General features: G+C 44.9%; 1 protein-coding gene across 1 annotated transcript in view; it reads left to right on the top strand.

Annotated features, from left to right (window-relative positions):
• Window positions 1–18,754, top strand: part of LOC123772742 (uncharacterized) — a 192,766-nt gene extending 174,012 nt beyond the window's left edge. The window contains exon 11 of the mRNA XM_069303692.1: window positions 15,396–18,754. Coding sequence (XP_069159793.1) covers window positions 15,396–15,668 — 273 coding nt within the window. The 3' untranslated portion in view covers window positions 15,669–18,754. The remainder of the gene's footprint in view (window positions 1–15,395) is intronic.
• The last annotated feature ends 789 nt before the right edge of the window (window positions 18,755–19,543 follow it).

Genomic DNA, 19,543 nt, shown 5'->3' on the forward strand with positions numbered 1-19,543 from the left:
CTGCCATGTTCACCACTATACAACCTACAGGCTGCCATGTTCACCACCTTACAACCTCCAAGTTTCCTTGTTCAATCCATACAACCTCCAGGCTGCCTTGTTCACCCTATACAACCTTCAGGCTGCCTTTGTACGCCACACAACCTCCAGGCTGTCATGTTTGCCATATTCAACCTCCAGGCTGCCATGTTCTCCCCATACAGAATCCAGGCTGCCATGTTCACCCTATACAACCTACAGGCTGCCATATTAACCCTATACAACCTCCAGGCTAACATGTTCACCCCATACAACCTCCAGGCTGCCTCTGTCACCCCCATACAACCTCCAGGCTGCCATATTCACCCTATACAACCTCCAGGCTGTCATGTTCACCCCATACAACCTCCAGGCAGCATTGTTCACCCCATACAACCTCCAGGCTGCATTGGTCACCCTATACAACCTCCAGGCTGTCATGTTCACCCCATACAACCTCCAGGCTGCCATATTCACCCCATACAACCTCCCGGCGGCCATGTTCACTACCATACAACTTCCAGGCTGCCTTGTTCACCCCATACAACCTCCAGGCTGCCATGTTCACCCCATACAACCTCCAGGCTGCCTTGTTCACCCCATACAACCTCCAGGCTGCCATGTTCACTACCATACAACCTCCAGGCTGCCTTGTTCACCCCATACAACCTCCATGCTGCCATGTGTACCATATACAACCTCCTGGCTGCCATGGTCACCCCATAAAACCTCCAGGCTTCCTTGTTCACCCCAATACAACCTCCAGGCTGCCATGATCACCTTATGCAACCTTCAGGCTGCCACATTAAACCTATACAACCTCCAGGCTGCCATGTTAACCACCATACAACCTCCAGGCTGCCATGTTCACCCACATACAACCTCCAGGCTGCCATGTTCACCACCATACAACCTCCCGGCTGCCATGATCACCACCATACAAATTCCAGGCTGCCATGTTCACCCCATACAACCTCCAGGCTGCCATGTTCACTCCCCATACAACTTCAAGGCTGCCTTGTTCACCACATACAACCTCCAGGCTGCCTTGTTCACCCCATACAACCTCCAGGCAACCTTGTTCACCCCAAACAACCTCCAGGCTGCCATGTTCACAACCATACAACCTCCAGGCTGCCTTGTCTACCCACATACAAATTCCAGACTGCCTTGTTCACCCCAAACAACCTCCAGGCTGCCTTGTTCACCCTATACAACCTTCAGGCTGCCTTGTTCACCCCATACAACCTCCAGGCTGCCTTGTTCACCCCATACAACCTCCAGGCTGCCTTGTGAACCACCCTAGAACATCCAGGCTGCCATGTCCACCCCATACAACCTCCAGGCTGCCTTGTTTACCACCATAGAACCTCCAGGCTGCCATGTTCACCCCATACAACCTCCAGGCTGCCATATTCATCCAACACAAAATCCAGCCTGTCATGGTCACCCCATACAACCTCCAGGCTGCCTTGTTTACCCCACACAACAACCAGGCTGTTATCTTCACGCTACACAACATCCAGGCTGCTATGTTCACCACTATACAACCACTAGGCTCCCATGTTCACCCTATACAACCTACAGGCTGCCATGTTCACCACCATACAACCTCCAGGCTGCCATGTTCACCCCATACAACCTCCAGGCTAACATGTTCACCCTATACAACCTCCAACCTGCCTTGTCCACCCCGATACAACCTCCAGGCTGCCTTGGTCTCCCCATACATCCTCAAGGCTGCCTTGTTCAACTCATACAACCTCCAGACTGCCATGTTCACCATCATACAACCTCCAGGCTGCCTTGGTCACCCCATACAACCTCCAGGCTGCCTTGTCCACCCCATGCTACCTCCAGACTGCTTTGGTCACTCCATACAACCTCCAAGCTGCCATGGTAACCACCATAAAACCTCCAGGCTGCCATGTTCACCCTATACAACCTCCAGGATGCCATGTTCACCCCATACAACCTCCAGCCTGCCTTGCCATGTTCACCGCATACAACCTCCAAAGCTGCCATGTTCACCTAATACAACCTCCAGGCTGCCATGTTCACCACCATACAACCTCCAGGCTGCCTCGTTTACCCCACAAACAACCTCCAGGCTGTCATGTTCACCACCATAGAACCTCCAGGCTGCCATGTTCACCCCATACAACCTCCAGGCTAACATGTTCACACTATACAACCTCCAGGTTGCCTTATTCACCACCATACAACCTCCAGGCTGCCATATTCACCCTATACAACCTCCAGGCTATCATGTTCTCCCCATACAACCTCCACGCAGCTTTGTTCACCCCATTCAACCTCCAGGCTGCCTTGGTCACCCCATACAACCTCCAGGCTGCCTTGTTCACCCCATACAACCTCCGAGCTGCATTGTTCCCCCACATACAACCTCTAGCCAGCCTTGTTCACCCCATACAACCTCCAGGCTGCCTTGTTCACACCATACAACCTACAGGCGGCCTTGTTCACCCCATACAACCTCCAGGCTGCCTTGTTCACCCCATACAACCTCCAGGCGGCCTTGTTCACCACCACACAACGTCCAGGCTGCCTTGTTCACCCCATACATCCTCCAGGCTGCCTTGTTCACCCCATACAACCTTCAGGCTGCCATGTTCATCTTATGCAACCTCCAGGCTGCCATATTCACCCTATACAACCTCCAGGCTGCCTTGTTCACCCCATACAACCTCCAGGCTGCCATGTTTACCTTATGCAACCTCCAGGCTGCCATATTCACACTATATAACCTCCAGGCTGCCTTATTCACCCCAAACAAACTCCAGGCTGCCATGTTCACCACTATACAACCTCCAGGCTACCTTCTTCATCATTATACAACCTCCAGGCGGCCATATTCACCCGATACAACCTCCAGGCTGTCATGTTCACCCCATACACCCTCCAGGCTGCCTTGCTCCCCCTATACAACCTCCAGGCAGCCATGGTCACCCCCATACAACCTCCTGGCTGCCTTGTTCACCACATACAATCTCCAGGCTGTCTTATTCACCCCATTCAACCTCCAGGCTGCAATGTTCACCACCACACATCCTCCAGGCTGCCTTAATCAACACATACAACCTCAAGGCTGCCTTGTTCACCCCATACAACCTCCAGGTTGCCCTGGTCTCCACTATACAACCTCCAGACTGCCTTGGTCACCCTATACAACCTCCAGGCTGTCATGTTCACCCCACACAACCTCCAGGCAGCGTTGTTCACCTAGTACAACCTCCAGGCTTCCTGGTTCACCCTATACCACCTCCACGCTGCCATGTTCACCACCGTACAACCTCCAGGCTACCATATTCAACTTATACAACCTCCAGGCTGTCATGTTCACCCCATACAACCTCCAGGCAGCTTTGTTCACCTAATACAACCTCCAGGCTTCCTGGTTCACCCTATACCACCTCCACGCTGCCATGTTCACCACCGTACAACCTCCAGGCTACCATATTCAACCTATACAATCTCCATACTGCCATGTTCACCACCGTACAACCTTCAGGCTGCCATGTTAACCACCATACAACCTCCAAGCTGCTTTCTCTACCCCCATACAACCTCCAGGCTGCCTTGGTCACCCCATACAACCTCTAGGCTGCCTTGGTCACCACCATATAACCTCCAAGCTGCCTTCTCCACCACATACAACCTCCAGCCGGCCTTGTTCACCCCATACCACCTCCAGGCGGCCTTGTTCCCCCTATACAACCTCTAGGCTGCCATGTTCACCACCATACAACTTCCAGGCTGCCTTGTTCACCCCCATGCAACCTCCAAGCTGCCTTGTTAACCCCATACAACCTCCAGGCAGCGTTGGTCACCCCATACAACCTCCAGGCTGCCTTGGTCACCACCATACAACTTCCAGGCTGCCTTGTTCACCCACTTACAAACTCCGCACTGCCTTGTTAACCCCATACAACCTCCAGGCTGCCTTGTGCAACCCATACAACCTCCAGGCTGCCTTGGTCACCCCATACAACCTCCAGGCTGCCTTGTGCACCCCATACAACCTCCAGGCTGCCTTAGTCACCCCTTACAACCTCCAGGCTGCCATGTGTACCCTATACAACCTCCAGGCTGCCTTGTGCAACCCATATAACCTCCAGGCTGCCTTGTGCACCCCATTCAACCTCCAGGCTGCCTTGGTCACTCCATACAACCTCCAGGCTAACTTGTTCACCACCATACAACCTCCAGGCTGCCTTGTTCACCACCATACAACCTCCAGGCTGCCTTGTTCACCCCATACAACCACCAGGCTGCCTTGTTCATCCCGATACAACCTCCAGGCTGCCATGTTCACCCTATGCAACCTCCAGGCTGCCATATTCACCCTATACAACCTCCTGGCTTCCTTGTTCACCCTATAAAGCCTATAGGCTGCCTTGTTCACCCCATACAACCACCAGGCTGCCTTGTTCATCCCGATACACCCTCCAGGCTGCCATGTTCACCTCTATGCAACCTCCAGGCTGCCATGTTCACCACATGCAACCTCCAGGCTGTCTTGTTCACTCCATACAACCTCCAGGCTGCAATGTTCACCCCCATACAACCTCTAGGCTGCCTTTGCCACCCCATACAACCTCCAGGCTGCCTTGTTCACCCCATACAACCTCCAGGCTGCCATGTTAACCCCATACAACCTCCATGGCTGCCATGTTCACCCCATACAACCTCCAGGCTGCCTTATTCACCCCATACAACCTCCAGGCTGTCATGTTCACCCTATACAACCTCCAGGCTGCCATGTCCACCACCATACATCATCCAGGCTGCCATGTTCACCCTATACAACCTCCAGGCTGCCATGTTCACCCCATACAACCTCCATGCTAACATGTTCACTCCATGCAACCTCCAGGCTTCATTTTTCACCCCATACTACTTCCAGGCTGCCATGTTCACCCTATACAACCTACAGGCTGCTATGTTCACCACCATACAACCTCCAGGCTGCCAAATTCACCCTATACAACCTCCAGGTTGCCATGTTCACCCTTTACTATTTCCAGGCTGCCATGTTCACCCTATACTACCTCCAGGCTACCATGTTCTCCCTATACAACCTCCAGGCTGCCTTGTTCACCCCATACATCCTCCAGGCTGCCATGTTCACCCTATACAACCTCCAGGCTGCCATGTTCACCAACATACAACCTCCAGTCTGCCATATTCACCCTAAACAACCTCCAGGCTGTCATGTTCAACCGATGCAACCTCCAGGCAGCTTTGTTCACCCCATACAACAGTAGTGTAAAGTACGACTACGACCGCGCGCACCAGCTGCCGGCTGGCACTCCCTGGAGTGCCAGCCGACAGCTGGTGCGCAGGTGTGTAGTCGCACAGGTTTTTGGGGGATTTTCCCGGAAGTTTTGGCATGTTTCGGACGCGTGTGAGCGTGTTGTGTTTGGGTATGTGGTCATGAAAGAGGGGAGGTCATGTTGATGAGTGCCAGGTGGTGCGCGAGGTCACCGTCCCAGCGCGGGTGTCTAGTCACAGGGGTTTGGGAATTTCCCGGAAGTTTGGCGCGTGGCGGACTTGAGTGGCGGGCGAGCAGGTGCGGTCCCCCACCCCGCGCGCCCGGGTCTAGTCCTCGGGTGTTATGGTAAGTGGTCAGGAAAGATGAGAGTAAGTGGTAGAGTAAGTGATGGGGTAAGAAAATAGAAGGAAGATGGAGGAAGGAGTAAAAGAGTTGATCGTGAGTTAGTGTGTAGATGAGAGGAGAAGGCAGCACGGTCTGTTATGTTGTTTTGGGATGGGAGCTGGATGGAGTTTCCCCTTCGTCGGGAGAGAGTGCTCTGGGCCATTATGTGGTTAGACAAACCCATTGACTCCCCTACAGGAAGGTCTTAAGTGATGTTTGTAAGAAATGTATGGAAAAGACACGGGACTGCACCTGGCTTTTTCTGTGTTCGGGTCAAGAAAGAGAGAAGTCACTCTCGTTGTGAGACTGCAGCGGGCCATTATGTGGTTAGACAAACCATTAACGTCCCCTACAGGAAGAGCTAAGTGTGTGTGTGTGTGTGTGAGGATGAGGGCAAAGTCTCCTGCAGGAGGGGAGTGTACCATTACCTAAAGCGTTTTTCAATGTCGCGGGGGTTTTCGTTGTCTTCAGAGTGTTGATGTTCGTCACACGGCGGGTCCCCATACACTGTGGATTCCGGTAAGGAGGCGCGAGATACTTACGACAGACCTACACCTGTCAGCCATCAATCAATCACTCCCCACCCCTCATCCCCACCCGCCCCCATACCATCAACCATTGTTCCGTGCATTCTCTTTTAGTATGTGTAAGCTATATCGCAACGTGATCAACATGGTGAGAGCAATAACGAGGGAAAAGTAAACACATTATATAAATTTATTCCGCGACGGAGTAAGCGTGCTGGTCGCAGGTTGGAGCCCGACTGATCAACTTTCCAACTAGTCCGGGTATTTCTCCCCCGACACCGGAAGTGGTGGGGCACCCATTACCATTGCGTTTCGCCAGGGTCCGCGATGGCGGGTGCCACGCCTCGCTCTGTCTCTGTCTCTCACTCTGTCTATCTCTCTCTCTCTCTCTCTCTCTCTCTCTCTCTCTCTCACCCTCTCTAAAGTCCACCACACAGCACTTCACTTAGTAAACTCAGTCAAAGTCAGTAGGTTGGCGTTTACTAAAAGAGAGAAACATTTCACATCGTCACGGAGACGCGATCTATACCTAAAACCGGACCTCCGGTCCGAGTCAGGACCGGCGGTCCTGACTGGTTTGGAGTGGAGACGGGTTCAAGTAAAAAATGTGTCTACAGGAAATGATTTCGACGTTCAGTAAACACTCTCCGAGTGGGTAACTGAATGCCGACAGCCCAATACGGGGATGATGTTAGTATTTAATTGAAACTTGAAACTAAACTAAATGCTAACACGTGATAATTTCCACATTCAGTTAACACTCACTGAGATGTAAACTGAAAGACTAGCCAGGCAATGCATGGTTGATGATAGTAATATTTAAAGATTGAGAAACTTTAAACTAAATGACCACACATGTAGCGATTTTGCATTCAGTAAACACTTACTGAGATGTGAACTGAAAGACTAAGCCGGCCAATGCATGGTTGATGTTGATAGTAATATTTTAAGATTGAGAAACTTTAAACTAAATGACCACACATGTAGCGATTTTGCATTCAGTAAACACTTACTGAGTTGTAAACTGAATGCCGGAGCTGGTCAATACAAAGTTTGTGATAGTAATATTTTATTTTTTATTTAGGATGGAGAAACTTTAAACTAAAAATGAGGTCACATGGAGGGATATCTATGTTCAGTAAACTATTACCGAGATGTAAACTGGATGGTTGACCCACCCATTACATGGTTTGTGATAGTAATATTTTATTTTTTACGATGGAGAAACTTTAAACTAAAAAATGAGCTCGCATGGAGGGATGTCTATGTTCAGTAAACAGTTACTGAGCTGTAAACTGAATGGTTGAGCTACCGATACATGGCTGGTGATAGTAATATTTTATTTTTTACAATGTAGAAGCTTAAAACTAAAAAAATGAGGTTGCATGGATGGATAACAATGATCAGTAAACAGTTACTGAGATGTAAACTGAATGGTAGTGTCATCCAATACCTGGTTACTGATAATAGCATTTCACGATGAGAAAACCTTATGACCACACATGTAGCGATTTTGCATTCAGTAAACACTTACTGAGATGTAAACTGAATGCCGGAGCAGGCCAATACAAGGATTGTGATAGTAATATTTTATTTTTATTTACGATGGAGAAACTTAAACTAAAAATGAGGTCCCATGGAGGGATATCTATGTTCAGTAAACTGTTACTGAGATGTAAACTGGATGGTCCACCCATCCAATACCTGGCTACTGATAATAGCATTTCACGATGGAAAACCTTATCCTAAACTAAAAATGAGCTCACATGAAAAGATTTTCACTTACTGAGATGTTAACTGAATGGTTGAGCTATCCGATACACGGCTGGTGATAGTAATATTTTATTTTTACGATGTAGAAACTTAAAACTAAAAATGAGGTTGCATGGATGGATAACAATGTTCAGTAAACAGTTACTGAGATGTAAACTGAATGGTAGTTTCATCCAATACCTGGTTACTGATAATAGCATTTCACGATGGAAAAACCTTATCCTAAACTAAAAATGAGCTCACATGAAAAGATTTTCACTTACTGAGATGTTAACTGAATGTCTGAGCTATCCAATAGCGGTATTAATTCAAGATGTAAAACTTTAAACTAAACTAAAATGAGTGCACATGAAGTGATTCTCACGTTCATTAAACACATACTACGTTGATGACTGAATGACAGAGACATCCAATACGTGGTTGATGATAACCGTATTAATGACATTGATAATAAGAGGTCTTGAACTAGATACGGGCTGTGGGGGGCAACAAAGCTGCGATATTGAAAAGAAACTGAACTGAATTTGAAAATTGATTAATATTTGTAATGTGAGGCCGATCTACTGGAAAACAGTAAACAAACTTTATTTGAAAAAGAATATGAGAAGACTGTAAAGCTGTGGGGCGTGAAAATGATAAAAAAATAAGAAGAGATGGTCTTCATAAACATAACACAAGATATCCATGACCGTAATTAATACAGTGTGAACTCTCTTAAACTATGCACACCATGAAATCTCGTCACTATGCATAACTTGTCACTCTGCGAAACAAATTATTGACTATAGTGCAACAGTGAGAATAAAAATGACCACTGTTACGGCCCTCTCGGGACGCAACGGGGTTCTTACTCTGATGTCGTTAGAGGAAGATATATATATCCGACCCCAAGCCAGTAGAGGCTTTCAAGGGATGCGATCCGTGACGCAAGTAACTTAAAGGGAGTAGGGAAAGAAAGGTAAGAACTTAATATAATATAATATAACCTTCACCATTTAAATATATAAAAGTAAAACGTACACAAGGGGGAGGGGTATTAACACTTTACAAAGGGGATCAACACTGTAGTCTTCTGCTGGAGACTATGGATCCTCGAAGCCAGGTGCTGAGTCCGCGGTGCTTTCTTCGTGGCCTCAAGACGTGTCCTCTGAGAACGCCGAGCCTACCCTGGCCACAGGTCAGCCACAACACAGGTCCACTGGGGGCACCGTCGTGGAGGCCGTCAACCACACGTCCAGCAGGTCTGCTGGCAGGTACTGAGCCACCAAGGCTGGTACGGCCACTCCACGAACGATATAAGGGGTACGCCCTAGACAGGAGTCTCGTGTGATATCACCAATCACCCTCCTGTCCTCAATACCCCAGTGGATTATCGTCTCCAACCGTCGGTCCCGGGTAAATCCTTCCACTGCCACTCCACTGGCAGGCTTAACACACCACAGTGTTCTTCCGGGGGGACGACGTCACGACAGCTGCAGCAAACTTCACTGTATGGAGACTGGCTGCCTCGGGTAGACTGACTACACCTTCAACACAGTGGTCCCAGGTTGGCTCTGTAAGCAGACACGTCATTAATAACCGGGACACTAATACACCACACTCACAGGCTCAGATACAAACGCCCGACATATCCACTCCCTAGATGGCGCTGTCGTCGGAGCACCACCTCACCAGAGGTCAGGAGCGGCGGTGTTGAGCGCTGAACCTGACTGGAAACTGGTCCTCGAGGCCAGTACACGCTGTCCTCACTAGGTGTCGTCGTCCGTTTGGCGGGGGTTTCGGGAGCTGACCCACAGATGGCGTGTTTGTCACTGCTCCAGGCACGGACGCTGGATCCGGGTTCGTAACAACCACTTATGTTTTGGAGTGCTATTCTAGTCAAGAAATACTGTAAAGGATGATTATTGACTAAAGGGAATTTCGCAGACTGGAGGTGTTTGATGTGTTGAACTGCTTAAAGGAAGCATATTTGCTAGAAAAAATTCCTGTGAAATAACGCTTGTTATATGTTTTGACTACCTAGCTAATAGCATATTGCATGGCTAATAATGAAATGAAATGTCACATTTTGTCTGACTCACTTAGCACGAGTGAAGAGATAACAATGAAAAAAAAAACTGGCAAAGGTTGAAAAACTCTGTGAAATCATATCTGTTATGATAAGTTTTGACTAGCTGCACACTATGTTTGCCTTCTCTCTCTAATCTACACACGCGATATGAAATGTGAATTTTGTTGACTGAAAGGAGTTTGATGATACGAATAGTAATTGCCGACATTGAGCATAATCTCAAAAACATAGTTTCTGCAAAAAAAAATAACATTAAATTAGATGCGAGCTGCGATTTGAAAACAGAAGATGAGTGATGTGTGGCTTATTGTGTGGACTCTGGAGATATGATCTCCGCATATAAGTTTCTCAAGAAAAACGGTAATATTTTTCTTGTGTTTGGATGTAATGGCTAAACACGGATGTCATTTTCAATAATGTTATTTGCTCATCCGACAAAGATGATTTTCCCCGTTACGTTACATTGTGTTACAGAGGGCTAAAACTTGTAGACTGTAATATTCTTATGGAAGGAGATGTAATGGAGATGGACTAAGTCCTACTTTATTTAAAAATGTCATTTTGGGCTGTAAAAGTTGATTGCGTTACGTTACATTGTGTTAGAGGGCTAAAACTGGTAGAGGTCAATATTATATGGTAAGAGATGTGCTAAGTCATACTTTCATTTAAAAATGACATTTTGGACTGCAAAAAGTTGATTTGCGATACGTTACGGTGAGTTACATTGTGTTACAGAGGGCTAAAAGGGGTAGTCACCAATTAATTATATGGTAGAGATGTAATGGAGATGGGCTAACCCTCACTTTCCGTTTCAAAATGACATTTGGACTGCAAAAAGTTGATTTGCGTTATGCTACGTTGCGTTACATTGTGTTACAGAGGGCTAAAAGGGGTAGACGCCAATATTTTATATGGTTAGAGATGTAATGAAGATGGACTAAGTCATACTTTCATTTAAAAATGACATTTTGGATTGCAAAAAGTCGATTTGCGATACGTTACGTTGTGTTACAGAGGGCTGAAAGGGGTAGCCATCAATTATTTATATGGTAAGAGATGTAATGGAGATGGTCTAACCCTCACTTTCCGTTTCAAAATGACATTTGGACTGCAAAAAGTTGATTTGCGTTATGCTACGTTGCGTTACATTGTGTTACAGAGGGTTAAAAGGGGTAGAGGTTAATATTTTATATGGTGAGAGATGTAATGAATAAGGACTAATCCCACACTTTCCGTTTCAAAATGACATTTTGGTCTGCAAAAGTTGATTTGCGTTACGTTACGTTGCGCTACATTGTGTTACAGAGGGCTAAAAGGGGTAGACGCCAATATTTTATATGGTGAGAGATGTAATGAAGATGGACTATGTCTTACTTTCATTTAAAAACGATATTTGGTCTGTAGAAAGTTGATTTGCGGTACGTTACGTTACGTTACATTGTGTTATAGAGGGTTAAAACGGGTATACCGTAATATTCATATGCTAAGAGATGTAATGGAGATATTGTGTTTGGCTAAATGAGTTCACATTTCAATAATGATATTCGGACAACAGCCAGAAAGTTGATCTCTACGTTACTTAATGATGATATAATGCGATACAAGCGTGTGCTAATATTTTATTTGAGTTAGAATGTAAGGGCTATAGGAGTTTGTCTAGACTTGCATACATTTTCAAACGCTATTTATGTAGGCAGTAGAAAGACTGGTTTCCCATTACGCTACATTGACTGTGATACAAGAACTGAAAACAGACTTAACCCAGACCTATTTCACTATCGACTCACCGGTCTTATTCTCATCGATTGGTGTTTACATTGGATGACGTAGGTCTTAAGAGAGACAGCCTTGATGGAGAAAGATATGTGAACAGCGGCATCAGGAGAAAGGAAATGATGTTACTTTCCCAACTACTAAATGATCTGGAGAGAGAGAGAGAGACAGAGAGACAGAGAGACAGAGAGACAGAGAGACAGAGAGACAGAGACAGAGAGACAGAGAGACAGAGAGGCAGAGAGGCAGAGCGAGAGAGAGAGAGAGAGAGAGAGAGAGAGAGAGAGAGAGAGAGAGAGAGAGAGAGAGAGAGAGAGAGAGAGAGAACAGCAAATTATGATTTGTTATAATAATAAGATTGAAGACCAGCTTATGACTTGATAAACATGCATACATTTCAATGGTATTTATTTGGGCCGGCAGATGTTGTGATCACAGTTAACACGAACAATTTGTAGGTATAGATCGCGTCTCCGTGACGATGTGAAATGTTTCTCTCTTTTAGTAAACGCCAACCTACTGACTTTGACTGAGTTTACTAAGTGAAGTGCTGTGTGGTGGACTTTAGAGAGGGTGAGAGAGAGAGAGAGAGAGAGAGAGAGAGAGAGAGAGAGAGAGAGAGAGAGAGAGAGAGAGAGAGAGACAGACAGAGACAGAGACAGAGAGAGAGAGAGAGAGATAGAGGCAGAGCCAGAGACAGACCGACAGAGAGACAGAGATGGACAGAGAGAGAGAGACAGAGACAGAGACAGAGACAGACATACAGAGACAGACCGACAGAGAGACAGAGATAGACAGAGAGAGAGACAGAGACAGAGACAGAGCGAGGCGTGGCACCCGCCATCGCGGACCCTGGCGAAACGCAATGGTAATGGGTGCCCCACCACTTCCGGTGTCGGGGGAGAAATACCCGGACTAGTTGGAAAGTTGATCAGTCGGGCTCCAACCTGCGACCAGCACGCTTACTCCGTCGCGGAATAAATTTATATAATGTGTTTACTTTTCCCTCGTTATTGCTCTCACCATGTTGATCACGTTGCGATATAGCTTACACATACTAAAAGAGAATGCACGGAACAATGGTTGATGGTATGGGGGCGGGTGGGGATGAGGGGTGGGGAGTGATTGATTGATGGCTGACAGGTGTAGGTCTGTCGTAAGTATCTCGCGCCTCCTTACCGGAATCCACAGTGTATGGGGACCCGCCGTGTGACGAACATCAACACTCTGAAGACAACGAAAACCCCCGCGACATTGAAAAACGCTTTAGGTAATGGTACACTCCCCTCCTGCAGGAGACTTTGCCCTCATCCTCACACACACACACACACACTTAGCTCTTCCTGTAGGGGACGTTAATGGTTTGTCTAACCACATAATGGCCCGCTGCAGTCTCACAACGAGAGTGACTTCTCTCTTTCTTGACCCGAACACAGAAAAAGCCAGGTGCAGTCCCGTGTCTTTTCCGTGCATTTCTTACAAACATCACTTAAGACCTTCCTGTAGGGGAGTCAATGGGTTTGTCTAACCACATAATGGCCCAGAGCACTCTCTCCCGACGAAGGGGAAACTCCATCCAGCTCCCATCCCAAAACAACATAACAGACCGTGCTGCCTTCTCCTCTCATCTACACACTAACTCACGATCAACTCTTTTACTCCTTCCTCCATCTTCCTTCTATTTTCTTACTCCATCACTTACTCTACCACTTACTCTCATCTTTCCTGACCACTTACCATAACACCCGAGGACTAGACCCGGGCGCGCGGGGTGGGGGACCGCACCTGCTCGCCCGCCACTCAAGTCCGCCACGCGCCAAACTTCCGGGAAATTCCCAAACCCCTGTGACTAGACACCCGCGCTGGGACGGTGACCTCGCGCACCACCTGGCACTCATCAACATGACCTCCCCTCTTTCATGACCACATACCCAAACACAACACGCTCACACGCGTCCGAAACATGCCAAAACTTCCGGGAAAATCCCCCAAAAACCTGTGCGACTACACACCTGCACACCAGCTGTCGGCTGGCACTCCAGGGAGTGCCAGCTGGCAGCTGGTGCGCGCGGTCGTAGTCGTACTTTACACTACTTACAACCTCCAGGCTGCCATGTTAACCACCATACAACTTCCCGGCTGCCTTGTTCACCCCCATACAACCTCCAGGCTGCCAGGTTAACCACCATTCAACCTCAAGGCTGCCATGTTCACCCCATACAACCTCCAAGCTGCCATGTTCACCCGATTCAACCTCCGGGCTGCAATGTTCACCCCATTCAACCTCCAGGCTGCCATGTTCACCCCATACAACCTCCAGGCTGTCATGTTCACCCCATACAACCTCCGGGCTGCCATGTTCACCCCATACAACCTCCTTTCTGCCATGTTCCCCCCATACAACCTCCAGGCTGCCATGTTCATCCTATGCAACCCGCTCCCTTACTGATTATCTTTCTCCTCTAAATCCAAGAGCCAATGAGAAGCAAGTTTACAAAACAGGATCTCATTGGGCGAATACCTCATGAGCAGCACAGGTCTTGTCTTGATAGCCAATCCCAGTCAACTATTGACAAAATATAGCTGTTGTCTCTATCAGGAGTTACGTGATTCCTCTCTCACTCAGTCTACCTGCCTCTCTCACTCCGTCTATCTCACTCCCTCACTCAGTCTACTTCACTCTTGCACTCAGTCTACCTCACTCTCTCACTCCATCTACCTCACTCTCTCACTCAGTCTACTTCACTCTTGCACTCAGTCTACTTCACTCTTGCACTCAGTCTACCTCACTCTCTCACTCCATCTACCTCACTCTCTCACTCAGTCAACTTCACTCTCTCACTCTGTCTCCCTGACTGTCACTCAGTCTACCCAGTATTATTGATATATCATTACTGAGGGACGCTTGTATAGCTCTCGATGTAAGCTGTAGGTGACAACAGCTGGACAGTACTGTCCTACTACTGTAATTTGGACGGTAGAATCCAGGCTACATATAGTAAGTTAATCCTTTATGTATCCTGTAGCCTACTGCAGAGGATGAGTCTCAGTATCGTGGCTGAAGATAAATATGACCAAACCACACATCAGAATATTGAGAGACGAAGACATTTCGGTCCGTCCTGGACCATATTCAAGTCGTATCTGTCAATCGACATGATAATAGGCCAGGACGGACCGAAACGTCGTCGCTTCGCCAGCTTCTGATGTGTGGTTTAGTCAGCATCTGGATCCTACTGTCCAAAACTCATCATGGAAATAAAATTGTTCTTCTCAATGTTCTAATGTTCTTAAACGTGTTCTAATTGAAAATAGACATGTCTATGTCTATGAGTATAAAGGTTATATACAGTGTAGTAGGAAGGAGAGAAGATGGAGCATATGAGTCAATGACAGTCTTTATCATAGGGAATAACTGACCTACATTAGTAACTAACATTTTAATGCTCTCCAGTAGCTTGTTAGGTGATAACTGAACCCACCTTGTTAGGCAGATCACAGTGTTTGAGTTAGCATGATGAGCGTGACGTGATGTACCCATTCCCGCCCCCAGGCCGGCTTGATCCAGCGCTGGAGCCAGCTTGTGCTGGACGACGCCAGTATTCGGGAACGAGCTAAGCGGAAGGAGCGGGCGAGCAGCGAGGGAAAGATGGCGTCAGACGAAGTGGCAGAGAAGATGTTGTCGCTAGTGGCCAACTCAGAGGTCGGCCTCCAAGCGCTCACCCTCACGCATCTTCAAGGACCATTCTTCCTGCTGGTGTTGGGCCTCACAGTGGCTCTCCATGTCCTGGTCGGGGAGGTCTTAATGGCTTACTACACACCATGAGGGATCCAGCCTTCCACAACCGCCATCAACACCTATACCTTAGACCAGATGTTGATGCTGCTTGGCAGTAAACAATAGTGGATAATGGAATTTACAGATATTAACACTTTAATATTGATGACTGCAATCAGTTCACTATTAGTGATATTATTTTCCTTTATTTTGTTATTATCATTAATATATATTTTGCATTTTCTATTATTTTCAGAATTACACAAAGAGTATAATTACACTAACGTGGCTGCATCAATGAGAAAATCCGTAGGAGCCGTGATGGGGGTTCGAACCTGTGCGATTGGTGTTCCTACGCACATGCTTTAGCGAGTAAATCACGACATGGTAATCAGGATTGCAACCTGGAGTTCTACTGAACACACACACACACACGGATTTTCTGAGGCTTCTACTGAAGCCGGAACACAGGAACAAGATTTTCACCCAATCCCGCCCATGCACTCTGGCTCTGTCATCAAGATGTCACTAGAAGCGTGGGAACACCCCAACCCGTCCTCACACTAGGCTGTTTAAAGCAGCGGCCCTCCTCCCCAGATGCATTCATCTTTTTTTAACATACTATGTATTAAAAATTGGTTTGTTCTCATATTTAAATTAATATTCTTATACATAAAAAATTGTATGTATAGTTTAGCGTAGGTTAGGTTAGGTGTTTAGGTTCTGTTGGTAATTATTTGTATTTATAAGTTCGTGAGTGAAGCATTTATAGAATTGTGGTTCGAACAAAGGACGTGAGCGAAGCACTTGTTCCGGAAGTGTTCGGACGTCATCTGTTGTGACAGCCCGTCCTCCAAATAAAGATCCAAAAGTGATTCCATGCACCCGTCAAACCCCCTGTTTATGAATGAAAAGCGGGTTACACACGACTCACAACTGCTGAAGTTCGAACATATCCGGAACAAGTGCTTCACTGACGAATTTTGTTCGAACCACAACGCTGTAAATGCTTCACCCACGTACTACAAATACAAATAATCGCCAACAGAACCTAAACACCTAACCTAACCTATCCTATGCCTATATATACACAATATGCTAATATATTATAATATTAATTTATACTTGAGAAAATTCCCGTTTTGAATGAACAGCATGTTAAAATTGGTGAATGCGTCTGTGGGGTTGACCGCTGGATGGAATGGACTTGAGTCGAGGATGGGTTGGTTGTGAGTCGTGTGTAAACCGCTTTTCATTCATAAACAGGGGGGTTTGGCGGCTGGATTAAAGAGCTTGGATCTTTGTATGCGAGAACGGGTTGAACACCCACCGTATGTGTTCGAACCCTCTTCACGATTCCTCTGGATTTTCTCATTTTCAGTATTTTTTCATTTTCTCATTAATGTTGTATCAACAACATTATTGTTGTTGATACTGTTATTATTACTATTATTGAGGGAATCCACTTGGGGTGTGAAGCAATGCGAACCCTCCTCCAAGGTATTGTCAGCAGTATGCTCTACCACTGTACCGTCATGACTTGTTAAGTCTTACAACCGGATTTCTACTGAAAGCACAGGAAGTCTGGAGAGCCATACTGAAGTCAGTCCAAGTTTCACGTATGACCTCCACATACTCGGGTGAAGGGCACAGCATCGTACGCCTCTACTTCAGATACACACACAAAAAAAATTATTATTATAATTCACAACAATATCACTAAAATATGATTTAAAAACTTGGCCTTGATTCAGCAGGGACCTCTAGAAGTCCTGATGATTCAATGGAATCCCATTTGTATGTAATTTAACATGTCGTGGTACAGGGGTAAGATGAGTGGTTGGGAGTATCCAGATCGCTGGTTCGAGTCACTGCATTGCTCCAACTGATTTTCTAATTATTATTATTATTATTATTATTATTATTATTATTATTATTATTATTATTATCACTACTGAGAAAAATCCGTATGGAGATGTGATGAGGATTCGAACCTATGTTCTTAGTATTCCCATGCACGCGTCTTAGACAACTAGGCCACGACTTGGTCTAAAGGATTCAACCCGTCTTCAACGCAAGTCCATTACATCCAGCGGTCGACCCCACAGACGCATTCATACATTTTTACATGATGTTCATTCAAACCTGGAATTTTCTCAGATATAAATATTATAGTATATTAGTATATTGTGCATGTATAGGCATAGGTTAGGTTAGGTATTTAGGTTCTGTTGGCATTTATTTGTGTTTGTAGTACGTGGGTGAAACATTTATAGCGTTGTGGTTCGAACAAAATTCGTCAATGAAGCACTTGTTCCGGAAGTGTTTTAACGAAATCAGTTATGAGTCGTGTGTAAACCGTTTTTCATTCATAAACAGGGAGTTTGGCAGATGCATGGAATGGACTTTGGCCTTTGTTTATAAGGACGGGCTGCACTCTGGCTCTGTCATCCAAGAATTCAATCTCTGGCTCTGTCATCCAAGAATTCAATCTCTGGCTCTGTCATCCAAGAATTCAATCTCTGACGCTCCTCTTCAATACACTGAGAGCATCACACTAACCTAATTTGTCACATTAGTATGATTACTCTCTGTGTATTGTTGTTATTATTATTATTATTATTATTATTATTATTATTATTTTTATTATTATTTCAGAAAGAAATAACATTAACGTGATAACTCAATGAGAAAGTCAGTAGGAGCCATGAGGAACATTCTAACCTGTGCTCTGGGTACTCAAAAGCAACACTAGACCACTTCACCACGACATAGTAAAACCGTTGCAATTTGGGTGAGAACCCAGCACATTGGTTCGAATCCTCCACATGGCTCCTACTAATGTTCTTCTTCTTCTTATTATTATTATAACTATAATAGAGAAAATCAATGGAGCCTTGAGGAGGACTCGAACCTTCACCCTGGGTACGCCCAAGCACACGGCTCAAACTACTTACCCATGATGTTCTTCAGAATTAATGTAAACTGGGATTAAACTAAATCCTCAATAGGTCTAGAAGCGTCGACCATTACCGACTCCGACTGATTTTGTCATTGATACATGAGGCTAATGACACTTCTTTGTGCATAATTATTATTAGTGTAATGTTTATAATATTTATCTGTGTTACTGTTATTATGTTATTGTTATTAAAGCAATGATTATTGATATAATTATTATTATTATCAACATTAAAATTTATTTATATTTGTTTCTAAACAGTATATATATATATATATATATATATATATATATATATATATATATATATATATATATATATATATATATATATATATATATATATATATATATATATATATATATATATATATATATATATATATACATATATATACATATATATACATACATATATATACATATATACATATACATATATATATACATATATATATACATATTATATATATACATATTATATATATACATATTATATATATACATATTATATATATACATATTATATATATACATATTATATATATACATATTATATATATACATATTATATATATATATATATATATATATATATATATATATATATATATATATATATACATATATATATTAGTATATTTTGGTAGCAGTCTTTCCTGTAGACATATATTATTAAACATGACCGAAAAAGTAAGATTAATAATTCTAACACGAATTTTCTCGATCTTTCTTACGTTTATTTTCACTGTTGATGGTAATTCAAAAATCAATTCTCCAAAATTCATTTTTATTTCCAGTCTGATGCGACACTTGAGCGCGTTTCGTAAAACTTATTACATTTTCAAAGACTTTAGTTTACACACACACACAACTTTAACTGAATAGAGCTTAAACATCTTCGAGTTTTTATACCTACATTTGGGTGAGGTGACATGTTACAATAGTTTTGGATGAGGTG

The sequence above is a fragment of the Procambarus clarkii genome, chromosome 50 (assembly GCF_040958095.1).
Source record: "Procambarus clarkii isolate CNS0578487 chromosome 50, FALCON_Pclarkii_2.0, whole genome shotgun sequence".
In the NCBI taxonomy this organism is placed as follows: Eukaryota; Metazoa; Arthropoda; class Malacostraca; order Decapoda; family Cambaridae; genus Procambarus; species Procambarus clarkii.